At 41.1% G+C, this 20,401-nt stretch overlaps 1 protein-coding gene across 1 annotated transcript in view; it reads left to right on the forward strand.

Annotated features, from left to right (window-relative positions):
- Positions 1 to 1,202: 1,202 nt before the first annotated feature.
- Positions 1,203 to 20,401, forward strand: part of JHY (junctional cadherin complex regulator) — a 51,722-nt gene continuing 32,523 nt past the window's right edge. Inside the window, exons 1-2 of the mRNA XM_044260640.1 lie at positions 1,203 to 1,536; positions 13,620 to 14,139. Of these exons, the coding sequence (XP_044116575.1) occupies positions 1,220 to 1,536; positions 13,620 to 14,139 (837 nt within the window). The 5' untranslated portion in view covers positions 1,203 to 1,219. The remainder of the gene's footprint in view (positions 1,537 to 13,619; positions 14,140 to 20,401) is intronic.

Below are 20,401 nucleotides of genomic sequence, written 5' to 3' on the forward strand. Positions count from 1 at the left end.
ATCTAATTAAAGCCAGCATTTGCCAAAAGAACAGGAGCAAGCCCTTAGAAAATGTTATAGGAATCTTGGACAGTAAAAAGTTTCAGTTGTCTGGCCTACGGGGGGAAAAAAATGGCACAAAGGCAGTGAGATAGAAGACTGAGCAAAATAGAAATGCCGGGGAGAGATGAAAGGAAGCACAATCCAAAATCATCATCTCCTTTCAATCTGATACGAACTTAGAGCACCCTTCCCATAAACCATCTCGTGGGTCTTCATGACAGCCTTCTGAAACAAGGAAGGCGCACTTAGAATCACACACTTAAAGAGAGTTAGAAGGGACCCTAGCTGTTACTCTGGCCAATCTTCCACCCACCCAATATTCTCAAGGACAATATCCTTTTCAGGTAGGCAGACATTCAGCCTCTGCTACGAATCACTTAGTGGCAGAATTCACAAAGCCTCCAAATTTTGCATTAGATAGTTGTAATCACTGCACGCGCACACACACACACACACACACACACACAGATTAAGGTGATATTAATCTCCATGTAATGCCCACCCAAATTACTCATTCCTATCTAGTGGCAACTGGGGATCCAAAATGTCTTCTAAATGATGAAACCAGCCAGTATAGATCGAGGCATGAAACAGCTTCCCTCTTTACAGTTCCAACTATGGAAACCACTCTCTTCCCCACTCTGCCCGTTGCTTTTCAAAAGGTAGAACTGAAATCTGTTTTACTCTATTCATGAATACTCCTAAATGTGGCATATTTATGTTAGTGCCCTGGGTATTTGAAATAAAGCCATCAAAGTACCCTCCATAATTAACCATTTAGCTTTATCTAGGCTTGTGTGTAATAGGACCTTGGAAGGTAGAAAAAAGAATCCAGCCATTTGATTTCCTCAATAAAGCTGTATTTGATTACTCAGGCTGTTTATGAACTCCATATTAGATGTGTTTCTGTAGAGAAAAAAACACAATAGGTTTTCCAATAGACCTTCCTCATACAAAAGCGTACATACAAAAGGCTGCAGATAATGTAACAGGGTTCTGCTCACTTAAATGTTTGATTAACATTGAAATTAAAGAGAATTCAGTAGTCACAAAGTGACATAAATACAATTTTTTTTTTTAGGTAATGCCTTTGTAAACCACAACTTTAAATATTTAGGCCAACTGCTCCTATCATCAAGAATATCTGTGTTCATATTCACATTTGTATGTTTCCAAGATGAGTCATAGTAAATTAATTCCCAAGCTCTCAATTCAATCTCCTATTCATCATACCAACTTAAAGATCCGGTCCACAGAGCCACCTTTTCAGAAGGACTTACATCTGATTTCAAAAGACTCCTTGGAATCTGATTCAGGAAGCTTCACTCAAGAGAGTAAGTCCCAGCTTGAAGACCAAATCCGGGACAACAATATGGAACCAGACAGCTTAGAGGAGGAAAGTCTGAGTGAGACGGAAGAGGAGGCAAGCAGAAAAGTAGCGCGGAAGAATGGCCGAGAAAACCTCCACCCCCGGCGCAATGGCATGGACAACAGGTAAGGAACTGGCTTGTGTACAAGAACAGTGGGTCCTGAAGTGTATTGTCAGGTCATCACTGGTAGATCACAAGTGACAGTGAGGACAGGCTATGGTAATGAACTCCTTATAATGTATGTGCGACAGGTACCAATCAACTAAGGACAGCTTGAAGCCAGGATTTTTGCCACGCCCTTTTTAAAATAAAAAATATGTAAAAGGGGCACCTGGGTGGCTCAGTGGGTTAAGCCTCTGCCTTCAGCTCAGGTCATGATCCCAGGGTCCTGGGATACAGCTGCATTGGGCTCTCTGCTCAGCGGGGAGCCTGCTTCCCTCTCTCTCTCTCTGCCTGCCTCTCTTCCTACTGGTGATCTCTCTGTCAAATAAATAAATAAAACCCTTTAAAAAAATGCAAAAGACAAGGCATGAATAAGGGCGTATGCACTCCTTCCGCTCCTTGCTTCCTGTCCATATTCCAAGGGTCTCCACTGCTATGACCTGACCTTGGAGAAATTCCAGAAAGCCTGCTATAGAAAAGTGCCATGACTCGGAATCAGGTGGTGTTGATTGGGTCCAGGCATTGCTGTTCAGTGTGTAATTTGGAATAGGTCACTTAACTCTTTTGTGGCTCACTTTTCTCACCTGTCATTGATCTGGCCTGTCCATCTCCCAGGACTGCTATCCGTGTCAGTGAGTACATTTTGGGAATGCAGTCCTACCCGAGTTTATGAAGGTCTACCTCCCGGGGCTTACATAATCGTGTAAGGATTTAATTTCTAATAATCGGTATTTATAGGGTACTAACATAATGCTATGAGTGAGCAAATAATATAAGAAAATATAAAGTAGTGGATTACTCAGTTTTAATTAAAAAACTATACAACACAGCAAGGAAGAAGTTAAAGCTATTGTTAGAAAGAGGTTTTCCTGGGGCAACAAAGTATGTAGTCCGAAGCAGACCATCTGGGTTCAAGTTCTGCGACGTACTAGCTGTGTAAGTTAGCCAAGTCCAGTTAATCTCTCTGTGCCTCAGTTCCCTCATCACTAAAATGGGATGACTAGTTACTTCACAGAGTTTTGAGGCTAAAATAAATGAATATATACACAACATAGAACAGTGACTAGCACTTAGATGTGTTAGTTTTTAAAATAAGTGTTGGAAGTTTTTAGTAATATTTTTATTTATTTATTTGGCAGACAGAGATCACAAGTAGGCAGAGAGGCAGGCAGAGAGAGAGAGAGAGAGGAAGAAGCAGGTTCCCTGCTGAGCAGAGAGTCTGATGCGGGACTCGATCCCAGGACCCTGAGACCATGACCTAAGCTGAAGGCAGAGGCTTAACCCACTGAGCCACCCAGGCGCCCAGTTTTGTTTTGTTTTTTAAATGGGTGAAATATATTGAGGAAAGTTTCTTAGAAGGCCTAGAATTTGGGCAGGCAGGGTTTTGGAGAGAAGATAAAATTTGGAAACAAGAACCAAATTAGAGTGAACGTGTGACATATTCATGCCCCACTTGATGGCAGAGGATTTGTTCTGAGCGAAGGGAAAGAGGACAACGTAAGGCGCCTGATGTCGGGGCCTCGTGTGTGCAACCAGCCCACACCCCAGACGGGGCATTGAATACAGAACCTACAACCTGTCTCAGCAAGAAAGTCCCAGCAAGGGCACCTGCGGGAACCAGAATTGGAGCCCAACCCTGAGTCTTTTTCTTCCTTTCTGCTTTCCCTCCTTATTTCTTCCACTGCAACTTTATCGGGCAGAATCAAGCTCACTTGCTTCTTAGGGATCTCGAAGTACAGTGCAAATGGTAGGCGGCCTGAGCAAGGGACCACCCCAGCGCTGGGGGAGGAAGAGGGGCTCAGGGAAGCATCAGCTGGATGGCCTCCCCAGCTACAGCAGGGAGAGAGAATATAGGTTCTTGGAGGAGACCTGAGAGAGTTAGCTGTGTCTGAGGAAGATTATCCTGCAAGCCGGTGCATTCTGAATTAGAGAGTAAACTGAGGACCGACTAAGAAACTACCAGATGGTAATCACAATTACAACCAAGACAACAGTATCTCTTTTTAAAGGCCCATCTGTAATTTCATTTAATTCTTCCTTGTCATCCTGCCAGAAAAATGCTGGTCTTCCCATTTTACAGATAAGGACAATGAGGCAAACAGAGATCAGGTAACTTGTTGAACAGTGACTACAGTGCTGGGGGAGGACGTTTGTGATTCTGTTGTTGATGTTGGCTAAATGGCGACAACATTCTAACCTAAAGAAAAGTACAACCATTTTGCACCAAAAAAAAAAAGTACAGAAAAATACCGTATAACCCTTACTGCCATATTTGTTTCAGATATGTATTTTTTAATTAATTTATTTTAGAGAGAATGCACACATGAGTGAGGGGTCAAAGGGAGAGGGAAAGAAACTCAAGCACCGATCACAGAGCCCAACGTGGGGCTCAATCCCAGGACCCTGAGATCATGACCTGAGCCGAAACCAAGGGTTGAACACTCAACTGACTGCACCACCCAGGCACCCTTCAGATATATTTTTTATAGACATAAAACATCAATGATAAAACTTCCTTGTTCCCCTTCTCAAACCGCCCCCCCATCTGCCTCCTTAGAGATAACCAATATGTTCTCCTGTGTGGGTGTGTATCCTTCTTAGCAATCTTTTATTTATTGGCTGCATAGACAATATATGGGGCCGGGGGAGGGAGAATGAGTATATGAATTGACAGGCTTATTGACAGATCAGATAGGGTGGCTGAAGGAAGAAGAGAAGCCAAAGATCACTTTAAGGTGCTCATAACGATAGCGGCATTGATAAACTGATTAACATGAGCCCATCCCTATGCTAAACAGTCTTTGTGTATTATCTCATTTAATTCATATGGGAACCCTGTTGGGAGACACTGTAGTGATCCCCATGTTAAAGGCTATACATACAGGCTTAAAGGGGTTCTATTTATACCCATTTATTACGTGGATGGAGGGGTGGAGTAGGGAACTCATGCAGTCTGACTTGATGCCCTAAGCCCTGTTTTTATCATAGCTCTGATATAAGAGAGTCAGAACCTCCTAGGCAATAAATGGTAGTAGTTTCGCTGCTGGGTTTTTTTTGTTTTTGTTTTTGTTTTTTTTCCTTTTTTCAGAAGCGAGGGGAGAGGAAGGAGGTTTTGCAGTAGTTAGGCATTCTGGAGAAACCAAAGCAAGGACCCATGGAGAGACCTCATTTCCTAACAGTTGAGTTTTTCCTCTTTGAGTCCAGTGCTCAGGTAGCAGCCTTTACCCCTGGCTCTTTACCCAAGGACCATGTAAATACCACTCAGGATATTTCAAAATAAAGAAAAATACTTATAGAAATCAAAATTATGGTTCAGGTCTTCATCATCTGATTCAGAGATATGTAAATATTGCTGTTTTCCCTAGACTAATTTGCCTTAGAAATCTTCAACAACAGACGATCATCCTCAGGGTTAGACTGGCTTTTAGCCGTAGTAATTATTGGGCAGCAGAATAGTGCTTGAGACATCGAACATTAGGAGGAGCAGTTCCCCACTACAAAGGAAAACACAACTGAAGCATTAAGCCAAATACTGCCTCAAAAATATTATTCGGGCTAGTTTAGTTATTGGCTTCTTTCACTTAAGTCCTGGAAACATTTTCTCCGTACACTGTTGCTTGGCTCTGAGTAGTGCACTAGCCGTGAAACAGACAAATCGATCTCAGACTCTCAATGTGAAATTCAAGTAGGCTTTCATTTTTATAAAGTAGATGGCATTCTGGGAATTGTAGTTCTAAAAAAAAAAAAAATTAGTTAAAGCCTTGCCTTAAAACCATGAAAAAATCTCTTTCTTCTTGCTGTTATAAACAACAATTTTAAAAGCTGCCTGACAAATCACTTGAGCCCTCCTCTTCTGTTTTGATGTTACTAGAACCTCCTCAAAGCAATTACTCTCTTGTAGCTCACCAAAGTCAAGCCCCAGTTCAATGTATATGGATTAGAGAAAACCTTTTACTTAATGGAAATTGGAGCGGCATTGACTACAGTGAATGAATCAAGAGTGGAGAGAGGATCTCCACGTGATAATCCTTAAACCCCACTCCACAGCTAGCCTTAGGACACTCGGCGCTGGCAAAGAAAGAGATCAATGTAATTCCTCGAGCACTGGAAATAACTTCTTCAGTCCTGGGGCCTCTGAAACCTTATATGATTTAAAAAAATTAGAGGGCAGCAGTACAGTACCTAGTATACGTGTTTAATAAGAATACTTACATGTAATTAGCTACCTTTTATAGATCTAGTTGCATTATATACACTATTGTATTTATCCTCGCAAGAGCCTCTTATGCATTATTACCCCCCATTTTGCAGATAAGGAACCAAGTCTCTCACAGCTGTGTAGGTGTATGTAGTTACCAGGGGGCAGAGCCAGGAATTGAACTGAGTAAGTGCTCCCCTAACCAAAGCCTGAGCCTCTAATTATAAGTTATCTAGATAGGTTATCAGGGCTGATCTGATAAAGGATTCAATTTTACGATCTAGCAGAAATGAAAGCTGTAACAACTTCAATATGGACTCAACTAAGGCCAGAGTAAATATACATGGAAAATCACACATTTTAGTAAAGTAATAAAAGTTTTTCAAAGATACTGTGCCTTTGGAATAAACCAACATTAATTGTATTTTGCTTTGGGCAGCCGGGTCATAGTCTCCGGTATTCCTCAGGACCTCTCCTGGGGAAGAGAGATGTTTTCATTCATTAAGGTCTGTAGAGGTCTTTCACATCATTTGGGAATGCTAGCCTCCACCAAAGATCCCATATTCTAACGAACCATCTTGTGAGAGAAATTACTGGGCAGGAGAGAAGGCAAAATGAGCAGTTCTTAACTTTTTATGCCCAGAATTGTCTAAAAATAAGAAAGAGACTCCGTAATAATAATCTACATTTTTATTGTGTTGTGGTGGTCTAGGATCTTCCTCTCAAATGCTTTTATATATATTATTTTCCATTAATAATACAAGAATCAGGGGAAGGGTTCAAACAGCAGTACTGGGGAACCGAAACAGTGAGTGAGTAAAGAGAGACGGAGTCAAGACCAAAACTCAGCCTTTTCATTTCCCCACACGTTTTCCAGACTGTTCCGTAGAACACACTGAGACTGGGAAACTGACGGCAGACTTTTCTCGCACACGTGCTGTAGAGCGTGTTTGTTTTCTTGTTGTTATTGTTTGTGCTGGTTAGGAGAGTAAAGAGGACACCCGAGGGCATGTTTAACATTCTAGGATTGTTAAGAACACTGTGGGAGTTCCCAGGAGCCCACGTGGATCCCTGTCGGTGTCTAGAAACATTCATCCATGTTGATGTTTATGGACTTTCCAAGATAGATTTTCAATTTAAGGCCCTGAAGTGCAGACCTACACTTCATGTACATTACACTACATCCTTCACACAATATTTTAGGGATGGCTACAGCATTTGAGTTATTTCTGATCACTTGGGAATGGTCATACGGGAGAAGTGACTTTCCGTCGCAGGCATGCGTCATTTCTGTCGTCTGTGCAACCATCCGCTCGCAAACGCTACCATCCTTAAGCCCTGGTGCTCTCCCAGGGCAGGCATGGTGCCATCACAACAGATGAGCGGGCAGGGACGGAAGTCAAGTGTGTGCGTGGGCATAGCTTGTGTCTGTTAAAGGCAGAGGCCCCGCCAGAAATGCTAACACTGCAGTGGCCTGGGGTGTAATGCCCTCAGAGACAACCACGAGTTCCTTTCTAGCTTATTTCAAAATCGGGAGGCTTTCGGTGCTAAATTAGTAAATAATCGGTGAGTTTGAAAACCGCCCAAAGTATTGTTTTAAGTCACCTCGCCTACAATCCTGTGAGGTTATCAAGATGATTAAGAGGCTTGTAAGCAAGTTAGTAAAGGACTAGTTTAATTCCTGAACTTAACTGTATTATTTCTACTCCCCAGGCAAGTGTGAAAATATAGAGAGCTTTAATTATTCTACATATTTAATCTACCGAATGTAAATTGAGTGCTTTTTCCAATGCTTATATACCATCGCTGAATTTTGCATGATGGTTGCAATCCAGTGAATAACACTACGGGCCCTCAGAGCTGCCGGGCTCATAAAGCACAGCCTCTTCTCCTTACTGTCCGCAGGAGGAACCCAATGCCTAGGGTGGGGAAGAGATTCACCCAAGTACCCACGGCTGGCAGTGCCAAATCTGGACTGGGACCCACGTTTTGATGCCGGTCCTTCCATTGCCTTTTTCATGACACACAGCTTCCTTGCAATTACAATGCTGTCAATATCAGACACTTAGAAGACAGGAAATTCGATGGGGTGCCTAGGTGGCTCAGTGGGTTAAGCATCCAACTCTTGATTTCGGCTGGGGTCACGGCCTCAGGGTCCTGAGATTGAGCCCTGCAGAGAGTCTGTGCTCAGCGGGGAGTCGGCTTGAGAAATTTTTTTTTTTCCACTTCCCCTCTCCCCCTCCCCCACCCACCCTGGCTCTTTTATGCTCGCTCTCTGGATAAACAAATAAATCTTTGACAAATAATACAACAAAACAAATAAAAGACAGGAAATTCTATCTACAGAGAGCTTAAACGCCTACAGATTTCATAAATCCAAGGCTTCTTAGCCGCTGTTTCTGGAGAATGAAAAGGACATCTAAGAGGGCTATGGAAAATTCTTGGCATGAGCACTGTAAACTCTCCCTGAATGCGAGGAATTGTGTTTCTAAATACTGGGTCATACATCATTTCCCCTGTGAAGACGCAGGCTTTGTTTCACATAAGAGAAGTGAGGTACGAGAATTTTACATCCCAATTATGACCCCATGTTCTTTAGATCATTTGTTTCCATTCACCTCCCAGACTGTCCTTGAATCAAGGCTGGTACTTATAAGAACGCGGGGCAAATATCCGGTTATTTTGCAGCCATAAATCTGTTGTCAGAGACAAAGAAGGGACTCTGGTTGGAATTATCCAAATTATATAACTGCTGTAAATTATGTTCACTAGGTAACAATCGACACTTCTGCTTTTGAGTGTGCTTCTGTAGACAGTCTGGCCTTCGGTTCATTAAAGCAACTTTTTTCCAATTAAAATGCTTAATTTTTTGTAAGCAGGATGCCTACATTAAATGAAATTTCCTGCATGGTAAACAACCTACTTGAAGTGCATCAGCGTGTTTATGGGACCATTTTCTTTCGTGCTTGCAAAAGTGATTTTTTTTAATCTTTTGGATTTATTTCATTTGATTTACTTAAAAGCCATTGATAAAAAGATTAAGAGGAGCCTAGAATTCAGAAATCCTTGGAAATAACTGTCAGTTTTATAGTTCCTTAAAGAAGCTTTAAAAACTTTACACTTAGGCAAAAATTTAATTTGCAGTTCATATGCATAAAAGATTTAATGGCATATAAATTGGGAATAATTGTTCTGTTTAAAAGGATTAAATTAAACCTAAATCAATAATAACATGTGCAGTTTCCATTTAACTGCCTACTTAAAATAAAGTGGCAAATAAATAACAGCTAAATGATTAATAGCAGTGCTTTTATTCACCTCCTCAACAGGCAAAATGGCCAGTTATTGAATATTTTATTATGAGTGCAAAGGATGTTAATTGTACTAGAAACATGCTCTAATTTTAGTAATTTTTTGATTGAATGCTACACTAAATATGAGGCTCTTCATTAAATGGAGATTTGGTTTTATTTTGCTTGAACTTGAGTACAGTGAGTACTCAGATATGGTCCATTAAAGCCTGCAAATATCATGGTGTATGCGTGCAAGACCACCTCCCCTTCCTCTCTGCATCCAGGTCTCACCTAGGCATCTGAAGAGGAGACCCGGCATCTGTTGTCTGAACAGCAACAAAAGAATTGTGCATGCATTGTCTGTGTAACCTTTCTATCAAATGGGGAGGAAGAGAAGTGTGTGTTTTGTGTGCAGATGATTACTGATGAAGGAGCACTTCACACTCATTTTGTTCCACTGCGTTGACCTGGACCACGAAACCTAATTGAGCTTCTTAGCACACAAGCTCAGCACAATGGGGTTCTTCAGTATCAATGTTCTATTTCAAACATTAGATTTGTTTCTGTGAAGTATTACAGCCTCCCCTGCTCATGATTTTGCAAAACATTTGTTTCGACATAGAGTTTCCATCTAGAAAGGGGACGGAGGGAATACTTGGGAGACCGTCATTGCAGGTGTAAATGGGGCAGTGTAATTAAAGCTCTTAGAAAAGCCACATTTTCAGATTCAGATTTCTTCTGGACACATTATTCGAGTTTCTCTTCCCACGTTTGGTTCAGAAACATTCTTCTCAATCAAAGCAATTCATCTTTTTTTTTTTTTTTTTTCTGATGTGTTCCCAAAGCCTTTGTATTGCTTGGGTTCCACTTAAGACACCAGTGCTTCTGCAATGTGTGGTATACCTCTAGGGGCATTTAAGAACGGTGATCTGTTGAGACCAGAAATTACATTTCTTTTTTTTTTTTCTTTTTAATTTTATTTATTTATTTGACAGAGAGAGATCACAAGTAGGCAGAGAGGCAGGCAGAGAGAGAGAGAGAGAGGAAGCGAAGCAGGCTCCCTGCTGAGCAGAGAGCCTGATGCGGGCGGGGCTCTATCCCAGGACCCTGAGACCATGACCTGAGCTGAAGGCAGAGGCTTAACCCACAGAGCCACCCAGGCGCCCCAGAAATTACAGTTCTTTCTGAAGATCTAAAGTCATTTAATTCTCCCAGTTTTATCTTCCTCATCAGCGCTCAGCAGGTTCTTAAAATATTTCATCGTGTGGCTGAAATTTCTTAGTCCCATTTCCTAAACTATAGTTCAAACAGGTCATCTACAAGTGCCTAAGGCACGGTAAAGAAAATCGGATTTTTGAAGATAGTTAGTCCCTTCAAGCCACAAAGGTGCCCCTGAGTGCATCACAACACAGCTCCGTGCCCTGGAAATAACTTGAGCCCCAGGGAGAGAAGAATCCCTTGAGATCCACCCACAGGAAGCACAATGCATGACACAACACGCGTCTTGTCATGGTGACTGAATGTAACACAGGGCAAGGAATGGCCACGGAGCTCGTGGGCAGAGGTGGTCCTAGCTAGCCAGCCCTCATGGGGTACTTACTCTGTCATGGATGTGTAAGCATTCGTATGTTTCATTCACTGAATCCTCTCAACGGCACCCTGAAATAGGTACTGTTATCCCATTTCACTGACGTGCAAGCTAAGGCACAGAGAAGTTAATGATTGCACCTTTTCACACGGTAACTCAATCCCAGGACTCTGGGATTATGACCTGAGCTGAAGGTCAGGCAGCTGAGCCACCCAAATGCCCCTGGATACTCACTTTCAAAGAGTACCAACCTCTGCTTTAAGGAGTGCAAAGAAGAAGGCTAGCTATCCTAAAACTTCACAAAAAACAAGCAAACAAAAATGCCTCTGTAGATAATCCCTTCCAAAAACTCATCACCTGGGCTCTCCAGAAGTATTTAGATCTTACTAACATCTTTGCTCTCTAATTATTTTTGCTCAGAGCCAGACTCTCAAATTAATATAGGTAAGCCAAATTCCTTCACAGAGTTTACAGAGTCCTTCAGGATCTTCCCTCTGCTTCTCCCTAACCTCTCCTCAACCCTCCTTTTATCCATTCAGAATCTGTTCTTTAAAAGCATCACATTTAAAAGTGCCTGGGTGGCTCAGTGGGTTAAGCCTCTTGCCTTCGGCTCAGGTCATGGTCTCAGGGTCCTGGGATAGAGCCCCGCCCGCATCAGGCTCTCTGCTCAGCAGGGAGCCTGCTTCCTCCTCTCTCTCTCTGCCTGCCTCTCTGCCTACTTGTGATCTCTCTCTGTCAAATAAATAAATCTTTAAAAAAATTCATATATTTACTTACTCCAAGATGGAATCAAGGTGCCCCTTAATCTGTTCTTTCCCACCTAAACAATCACGCTTATGTTTAAATCATCACATGATAGGCCCAAAAATCATTCACTAATTTGCAAGAAGCTTTTCTGCATGTGTAGATTCTAATTGACTACTATTGGGTTTTTTAAAAATTGATATCTGATACTACTTTTGTGTTGACTCAAAGTAATTTTAGAGTCTCAGTTATTTGAGAAATACTCATTAACTCCTCTGTCCAGAGTACAGGCTTGAGTACTCAGGTAGAGATTAGGGAAGGAGGAAGACTCAGACCCTGCTGCCCAGAACTGTAACTAGGTGAAGAGCCAAAGTTAGCATAGTGAAAGGCAAAATAAGCACAAATACAGAACATTAAGATATGTTGTCTCATTCTGAGGTTTATGCAATCCTGAGAAGTAACTAGAATATAATTGCTACTTACAGACAAGAAAAACTGGCTCAGAGATGGCAGAATTTCATGCACAGATAATGACAGACCCAGAACTTGAGCCCAGGTCTGCCTAGTCCCAAGTCCAGACTGTGCCCTGTTGGACCACTCCATGTCCCCACTCTATGCCCAATGAGACCTAGAGATCAAAGGCTAAAACACAGTGTGAGTTCATAAGACATCACACAGGAGAAACCTCCTCCTCAAAAAACCCAGAGGTAGGAAACCCATGATGCTTAGGACATGGGGTGAGTTGCATAATTTGATATTCAACTTCCCAACAAATGTGCACCATCTCCATTCAGGCATTTTGATGGAAGAGAATATCATTTTTCTTCCCTTGGTAGAGAAAGCAGAACAGCCTACTCCAAGAAGTCCTCCATCTTTTCTTTTATTTATTTCTTTCTTTTTTTTAGATTTTACTTATTTGTCAGAGAGAGAAAGCATACACAAGCAGGGGGGTCAGCAGAGGGAGAGGGAGAAGCAGGCTCCCCGCTGAGCAAGGAGCCCCACATGGGACTCCATCCAAGGACTCTGGGATCATGACCTGAGCCAAAAACAGACACTTAACTGACCAAGCCACCCAGGTGTCCCAAGAACTTCTCCATCTTAATTCAAAATGACAGTTTAGCAAGACACAGGAGTTTTGTCTTCTCACTCTAATTTTTGCTTTACCTCAAAAGACATCCAGGGCCACATTAAGAGAAGTAAATCAGTAGCCGGGGCACCATTCGCTTGTTTACCCAGCATAAAATTATGTCCTCTGTAAACGGGAATATCAAGTAGCATAAAAAGCCTAGGTGATTTACATTTTCTTTTTGATTAGAGGATTGCATCTACTATACTCAAGGAAGGAAAATCTCTCCCATTTAGCTTCTGAAGATGAAAGGGGCCATTAAACATGCCATATTACCAGCATTTTTTTTTTCTTTTTTTGGTTAAGACCAGGAGGTGCTTTACAAATTGAGACCGTCATGAGGAAAAGGGAAGACTTTACTTGGGATCATATGCCCTGATTAGGGACTAGCCCGCATCCCTATGGTGAGACCATATGTTTAACCTTTTGCTGAAGTAGGGCCGTCCTACAGCCAACCTGTGTTCTGTTTTGTGTGCATCCATGTGACAAACCCACAGAATACAAACTAAGAACTTTTCTGTGAGCCACCGTCTGATTCTAAACATTGGGGTTCGCTCTTCAGTATATGCATTGAAATCTACAAAGACAAGATGAGAAGCAAAATCCTTTAAAGGAGGATGAACCTAGGTAGGAATTCAGTTAAGATCAATCTTGCTTCCCCTCACAGGAGGGGCAGACGGAGGAAACACTCATCCAGGCAATAATGGCATTTTCTTCCCAGATAAGCACCCAAATGTATGCGTCACTGGCCAAAATGAGAAATCAGGTTTATCTTCGCTAGTTGAAGTGTTCAAGGTGTGTATAAGTCATAGCTCCACTTGAACCACAGCGATTCACTGGCATGTGATTTTCAGCGGTTTTCAGGCATTCATAAACGAACTATCCCCCATTTTTATTCCCTAACTTAATGAACGAATAATTAAAACCTTTTTGCCCTTATGTGTACTCCATCTACCTAATTTGAGCCTCAGTTATGTCTTCGATACGTAGGTAGTAAAAGGAAAGTTATAGGAGAAAGATTCAACTAAGATAATTAAACATAACATGCAAATTTGTTTTAATTAAGGACTTGACATTTCCTTTCTGCTTTGGGCAGCCAACAACCAGTAGAAGACAAATATTCAGACCTCCGATATGACCCAGACTGGAAGAGTAAGAAAGAGGAGAGGAAGTTGTTGAGTATGGACGCATTGCCAGAGTCTGTAGACAGCTCTTCCGAAAATCTGATTCCAGATCCCCTGTACCCTTCCAAGGAGACGTCGATGGAACTCTCCGGGGAGAAAGGTGAACCCAAGAGTAGCCCCCAGAGTGTTGCCTCCTTACTCGGCAGTGAATTTTTAAGCCCAAACTATGAGCGGGGCACCCACCACAGCCAGCCATTTTCGGAGCTGAGTGACAGTGACCTGGCGGAAAAATCCAGCAACCTCTCTCGTTACTTGAAGAGTTCAAGTTCACATCATGAGGTTTTCCTGCCAGGATCACGTGGCCGTCGGCGAAGGAAGTCCAAACAATATTTCGTGGAGAAAAACAAGCTGACTTTGGGATTACCTACTCCTAAAACGGATTCTTATCTTCAACTTCACAATAAAAAAAGGGGGGACAATCTCCCAGAACAGGTATGTAAGTGCTACTGATTAATCTCCTCCCAGCACCACTGGCCTGGAATGTGCCTTTGTTTGCAATGGCTGGAGATCATTTCCTTTGAGACGGTGACGTCATTCTAACCATGCGGCTGAGTAAAACAAATGCCCTATCCCTTGCTCCTCTTTGAAGAATCAGGGGAATTATTCCAAAATTTTTTTTTCAAGATTTAATTTATTTGGCAGAGAGAGAGAGCAAGAGTGCAAGAAGGCAGAGCTGTAGGCAGAAGGAGAGGGAGAAGCAGGGTTCCCACCCGGCTGGTGGATCCCAGGACCCGGGGATCATGACCTGAGCGGAAGGCAGATGCTTAACAGACGGAGCCACCCAGGCGCCCCTCATTCCACTAATCCTTAAGAGCAAAATCAAAGCCATCAATGGCTTACAGTGCTGTAATTCAATTAATATATCCAAAACATTGCCATTCAGGGAACCCTGGATTTTTTTTTTTTAATTGCATACTTCATTAGATAAAATCAGGACTGAAGGTTTGACTCCCTGTGTTGGTTACCTTTCTTTCTACTACAACCACTGGCTTTCAACTCTAGTAAATGTCCCAACACGTTGGAGGTGACATGACACCCTCATATTAATAATGGCAACACACACACAAGTGATTCTCAACTTCGATTTTTATATACATTTTGGGCAGTGGTAGGATGGCGGCAGGCATGTGGTGGTTTGGTTTGGGAGCTTTTAAGATTTATTTATTTGAGAGAGCTCATACAAGAGAGAGAGACGGAAAGCACGAGAGCACGCACCCAGGCGTCGGGGGTAGGGCAGAAGGAGAGAGGGAGAAGCAGACTCCCCACGAAGCAGGGAGCCCCATGTGGGGCTTGATCCCAGGACCCCAAGATCATGATCTGAGCCAAAGGCAGATGCTTAACCAACTGAGCCACCCAGGCACCCCTTGGTTTTTCTTTTTAATTATCCAGATGATTCTACTATCTTTCCAACCACAACTGATAATCACTACACCATCCTTTATTCTGTGCAAAAGATATAATTAAACTTTAGTCTCTCCATCTATAAAACCAGAACAGTAAGTGCCCTCCCTTTCTCATCTTATCATTTCAAGAGTGAATTCTATCCTGGATGATGGATTCAAATCTATTGGAGTCAGTAGCCTTAACTCTATTTGCTGGGCACTCAGATCCTATCAGACCAACTCCTAGTGGACATCTCCATGGATGTAAGAAAAGAATGGCTAGGGGCTCCTGGGTGGCTCAGTGGGTTAAAGGCTCTGCCTTCAGCTCAGGTCATGATCCCAGGGTCCTGGGATCGAGCCCCACATCGGGCTCTCTGCTCAGCGAGGGGCCTGCTTCCCCCTCTCTCTCTGCCTGCCTCTCTGCCTACTTGTGATTTCTGTCTGTCAAATTAAAAAAGAAAGAAAGAAAAGAATGGCTAGATCAGTATATCCACCATCCTTCTTGGGAAGATCAGCTTGAAATTCATTACCTACTGTGAGGTCATTTTCAAATATGAAGGAAAGGTTATTACATGGGGATGCCCTTAGACCTCTTCCAAATTTAAACTGGTATTATTTAAAATGCTCTAACCTATTCTAACCTAGAAGTATTTTTTGATAGAACATGAAAAGGAGGTAGATGAACATTTGTGATTTTCTCTTAATTTAGAAACTCACTTTATAGTCTTAAAGGATTATGGTAACATCCTTGCCTTTATAACTGATAATAAAACAGAGGAATGGATATAGTATATTCAGCTGAATTCTCAAAACAGTTGGCTGAATGCAAAAGAATTGTCAACAATCTGTCCCAATTTTAGATGTTAATGTACCTTTCATAAAATATATGAAATTTTGAATTTTGCTTGGTTGCTCATTTAAAAATATAAATTCCACAGTCCATTATCTGTGAGAAGTATTTATAACCAGTAATTTCTCCCAGACTAGAACAATATTTTTCATTTATTTTTAAATGTATTCTCAAAAGAAGCCAGTCTAGAAGGAGAGACAAATAGGCCAAAAGAAAGTTATAATAGAAGTGAAAATAGCTTTATTATAAACTCTTTAATTGCTGATTTCTTAATTGCTAATTTTTCTTAGTCATTATAACTTCATTTACAAACAATATTGGGGTGAGCTGACTTACAGTGATTCCATAGCACAATTTCTTGTGAGGGAGTGAGAAAACTTTAAAGCATTTTTAGCTTGCTCAATCTTTAAGCTCATAAATTAGTCTTCGAAGTGGCCGTTGACCTCGTCTACCACTTTCTACAGGTTCAAATGTCCGAGGGCTAATTACATTCAAAACTGTTTCTTCACCATTTTCCAACATATATTTCCTTCCTCTTACTCCTCTTCTTTTAAAAAGGATAGAAATTAGTTTGACTTAACAGTGATAGGATATGTGTAACTGTTTTTATTGAATTATAGTCAGTAGCATTGAACAATGTGTTCCTTTTGAGTCATTATTTACATATGACATATGTGCAGGTCTTTCTGTCCCTACAGATTATAGGTTTCCTTATGGGCAAGAACTTGATTGATTTGTACCTATTTTCAATCTTCCTGATAACTAGCCTAACATACTGTAAGGTCTCAGTAAATAGACGGGGAATGAAAAGTGGACCTCTTATATCACCTCCAGACTTAATTCTCTTTAGTACAAAGAGAATTTCCTTATGTGAAAGGAAAATGGTATTTTCTAGAGCAGTGGTTTGAAAACCTGGCTGGATATTAGATTCACCTGAGAAACTAATTTTTAAAAATGATTCTTGGCTTCACGTCGACCAACTGACATCTTTGGGTAAGACCCTGAGCGCCAGTATTTTTGTTTCAAAGATCTTCAAGTGATTCTAACGTGTAGCCAGGTTTGAGATGCGCTTTTCCAGACTAGAGCAATGGTTCTCATCCTTGGCTTCACGATGGAATCATCTGGAAAATTAAAAGAATACGGATTCCTTGGCCTGCTGAAGCCCTGAATTTCTGATTTAATTAATCTGGGGTGCACTGTCAGCATGGGGATTTTTTTCAAAGCTCCCCAAGTGATTCTAATGCTTAGCCAAGGTTGAGAACCATTGCTTTACATCAGGGATTCTCAAACATTAGTTGAATCAGAATCAACTGGAGGGCTTGTTAAAACAGACTGCTGGACCTAACTTAGGGGCTTCTGATTCAGTAGGTACAGGATGGGACCCAAGAATTTTAATATTCTACACGGTTCTGGGTGATGCCACTTCTGCTGTTCTGATGCCACTGAGAACCACTGATCTCTTTTTCCCCCTCAAACATTTATGAACCACCCAGAATCTTGTTAACATACAGATTTTAACCCAGTAGGTCTGGGGTGAGACTTAGGCATGTGGATTTCTAACAAGTGCCCAGGTGATGTCAAGGCTGCTGGTCCATGGACTGCACATAAAACACATACAGGGTTTTCCAGAAACCGGAAGTCATAGTTGTGTAAGTCAGTAGCCATAGAGCACTGAGGTTTTCAAGGGATGGTAGGATTATTCTGCTGATTTGCGAGCAGGGGGTAGAATTGGAGGTGGCAGCTTTGGAGGATATGGTTTTAGATTAAGCAGCATCTATCTGGAAAGTTTTCATGTTTGAAAAGCGATTTTCTCCTCTTAACTTCTTTGAAAGAGATGAGCAATGTCTTACAACCAGAAATACTGAAAGGATAAATGACATCTGTCCCAAATGAATGACTAAATGTCTGTTACCGTTATACAGGGAAGAAAAGCAGCTTTTTAATACATCATTTTGTCACAAGCATTTAGGCCCAGTTAAACTACACATGGCCTTAAGGTGTGTATTGTCTTTGGGAAGAACTGAAAGTACATCTAAGAAGCTCATGACATCCCCAAAAAATGTCAACAGTTGTTTTTTTGTTAAATAGAACTCAAAAAGCTGATTAAGTTCAGATGAAAAATAAAAACAGGGATAATAAAGAAAGCTCTGGACATTAAGAATCATGAGAGCATCTAGCACTACCAGAGAGTGTATTTTAAATCCTCAATAATTAAATGCTAGGATGATACTTGATGCATATATAGACAGGAAAATGGAACAACAGAGTAGAAACTGCAGAAACAGAACAAAACTATATATGAGAATATAGGAGATGATACTATGATTTGATAAGGCAGTATCTCAAATCATTGAGGAAATGGTGCATTGTTCAATAAAACAACTGGGTAGCCATCTGGGAGAAAATGAAGTCAGATCCGTAACTCATATCATACAACAAGATAAATTCCAAACGACCAAATATTTAATTTAAAAAAATTAAACCACAAAAATACTAGGAGAAAAAAAAAAAGAAGCACATTCTCCCATAACCTCAAAATGGTTGAAAATCCAAAATCTACAAAAGATTGATAAATTTGACTACATAAATATAAAATACTTATATAGGAAAAAGCACGAGAGTCAAAATACAAAGAACAAAAATATTTCTAATTCGTATCACAGATGAAACTCTACTATTGCTAATATATAAAGAGCTTCTAGAAATCAAGACTAAAAAATCCCAATACAATGGGACGCCTGGGTGGCTCAGTCGGTTGGACGACTGCCTTCGGCTCAGGGCGTGATCCTAGAGTCCCGGGATCGAGTCCCGCATCAGGCTCCCAGCTCCATGGGGAGTCTGCTTCGCTCTCTGACCTTCTCCTTGCTCGTGCTCTCTCTCACTGTCTCTCTCTCTCTCTCAAATAAATAAATAAAATCTTTAAAAAAAAAAATCCCAATACAAAAATACAGAAAGACCAAAGATCTATAGAAAATTTACCAGAAAAGTTAAGTCATATATCTATGAAATACATGAAAAGATACCCAACCTCAGCCATTAGAAGAGAAATATAAGTCAATACTACATTGGGATTCTATTTTTCACCTATAATTAAACCAACAAAATTCCAAATGTTTGATAAAGCCATAGGCAAAAAAGTACAACATCAGGGTGGTAAGACAAGAAATTGGTATAACCGGTATGGAGGATAATTTGTTAATATCCCTTTAAAATACAAATACATATACTTCTTGAAAAAGTAAAACATAATGGAAGAGAACAGACTTCAGAGCCAAGGTGGTTGGCACTGCCAGCTGCTCTCTGACCTTGGGCAGGTTGCTTAGCCCCTATGTGCTTCAGTCTCCTCATTCTTTAAAATATACATATATACACATATATATATGTATATGTATGTGTATATATATATATATATATATATGAGACAGTACCTTCCTCACAGGATTGTTAAGAAGGTTAAATACACAGGTTAATATATGTAGTGTGGTTAGATCAATCCTGCCTTATAGCCAACACTATATAATTGTTAGCAAAGATTATTTTTATTTGACCCAATACATCACATTCCTAGGAATTTTTCCTAGTTATTTATGTGAAGTTTTGAAATAACTCCTGTACAAGATTATTCATTTCAGCCTTTTTTCAGAGAAAGACTGGAAATCACCCAGACATCTGTCATGTGGGTAATACTGAAATTATAGTACATCCATAGAATAAAGTACATTGTAGCTGTTAAAAAAAAATAATAATACTAATGAGGATGTTCTCCATGAACGGTTTTGGACAACTTACCAGAGTTTTTTATTATTAAGGGAAAAATCAAAGGTACAGAACAGTGCTCACAGTGTAAAAAAGTGAGGAAGGATAAAGCTCTGTGTTTCATTAGGTATGCCTAAAAAACTGGAAGGATATGCTGGTGATTGTGAAGGGTGGACAGGGATGGGAGCACAGTCTTCCATTTGATACCCTTTTATAGCTCTTATTTTTTAAATGATTTTATTTATTTATTTGACGGGGGGGGGGCGACAATACAAGCAGGAGGAGTGGGAGAGGGAGAATCCGTCCCGCCCCCCCGCCTCCGCCCCGCAGTAGGGAGCCCGATGCAGGGCTCCATCTCAGGACCCTGGACTCAGGACCTGAGCCAGTGGCAGACGCTTAATGACTGAGATGTGCAGGCGTCCTATAGCTCTTCTTTTCGAACCATGCCTATGGATTCACAAGACACAACATTTTGTAGTAACTCTTGTAACTTCACGCCCACTGACCGCTCAGGGCCACCTAAATTGCCTTCTTTGCTTGTAAATAATGGCTCAGAGCAGAACCATCCGTTTCTAAATTAAACTGCTCCACAATTATTTTTGCCATTTTTCATTTGTTGATCGTACATTAGAACGCCCTGGGAAAATCACCTTGGAATCCAGGCGCTTTCTATCACAGGACGTGTGAAGGCAGGCCGGTTCCTACT

This window comes from Neovison vison, chromosome 7 (genome assembly GCF_020171115.1).
Source record: "Neovison vison isolate M4711 chromosome 7, ASM_NN_V1, whole genome shotgun sequence".
In the NCBI taxonomy this organism is placed as follows: Eukaryota; Metazoa; Chordata; class Mammalia; order Carnivora; family Mustelidae; genus Neogale; species Neogale vison.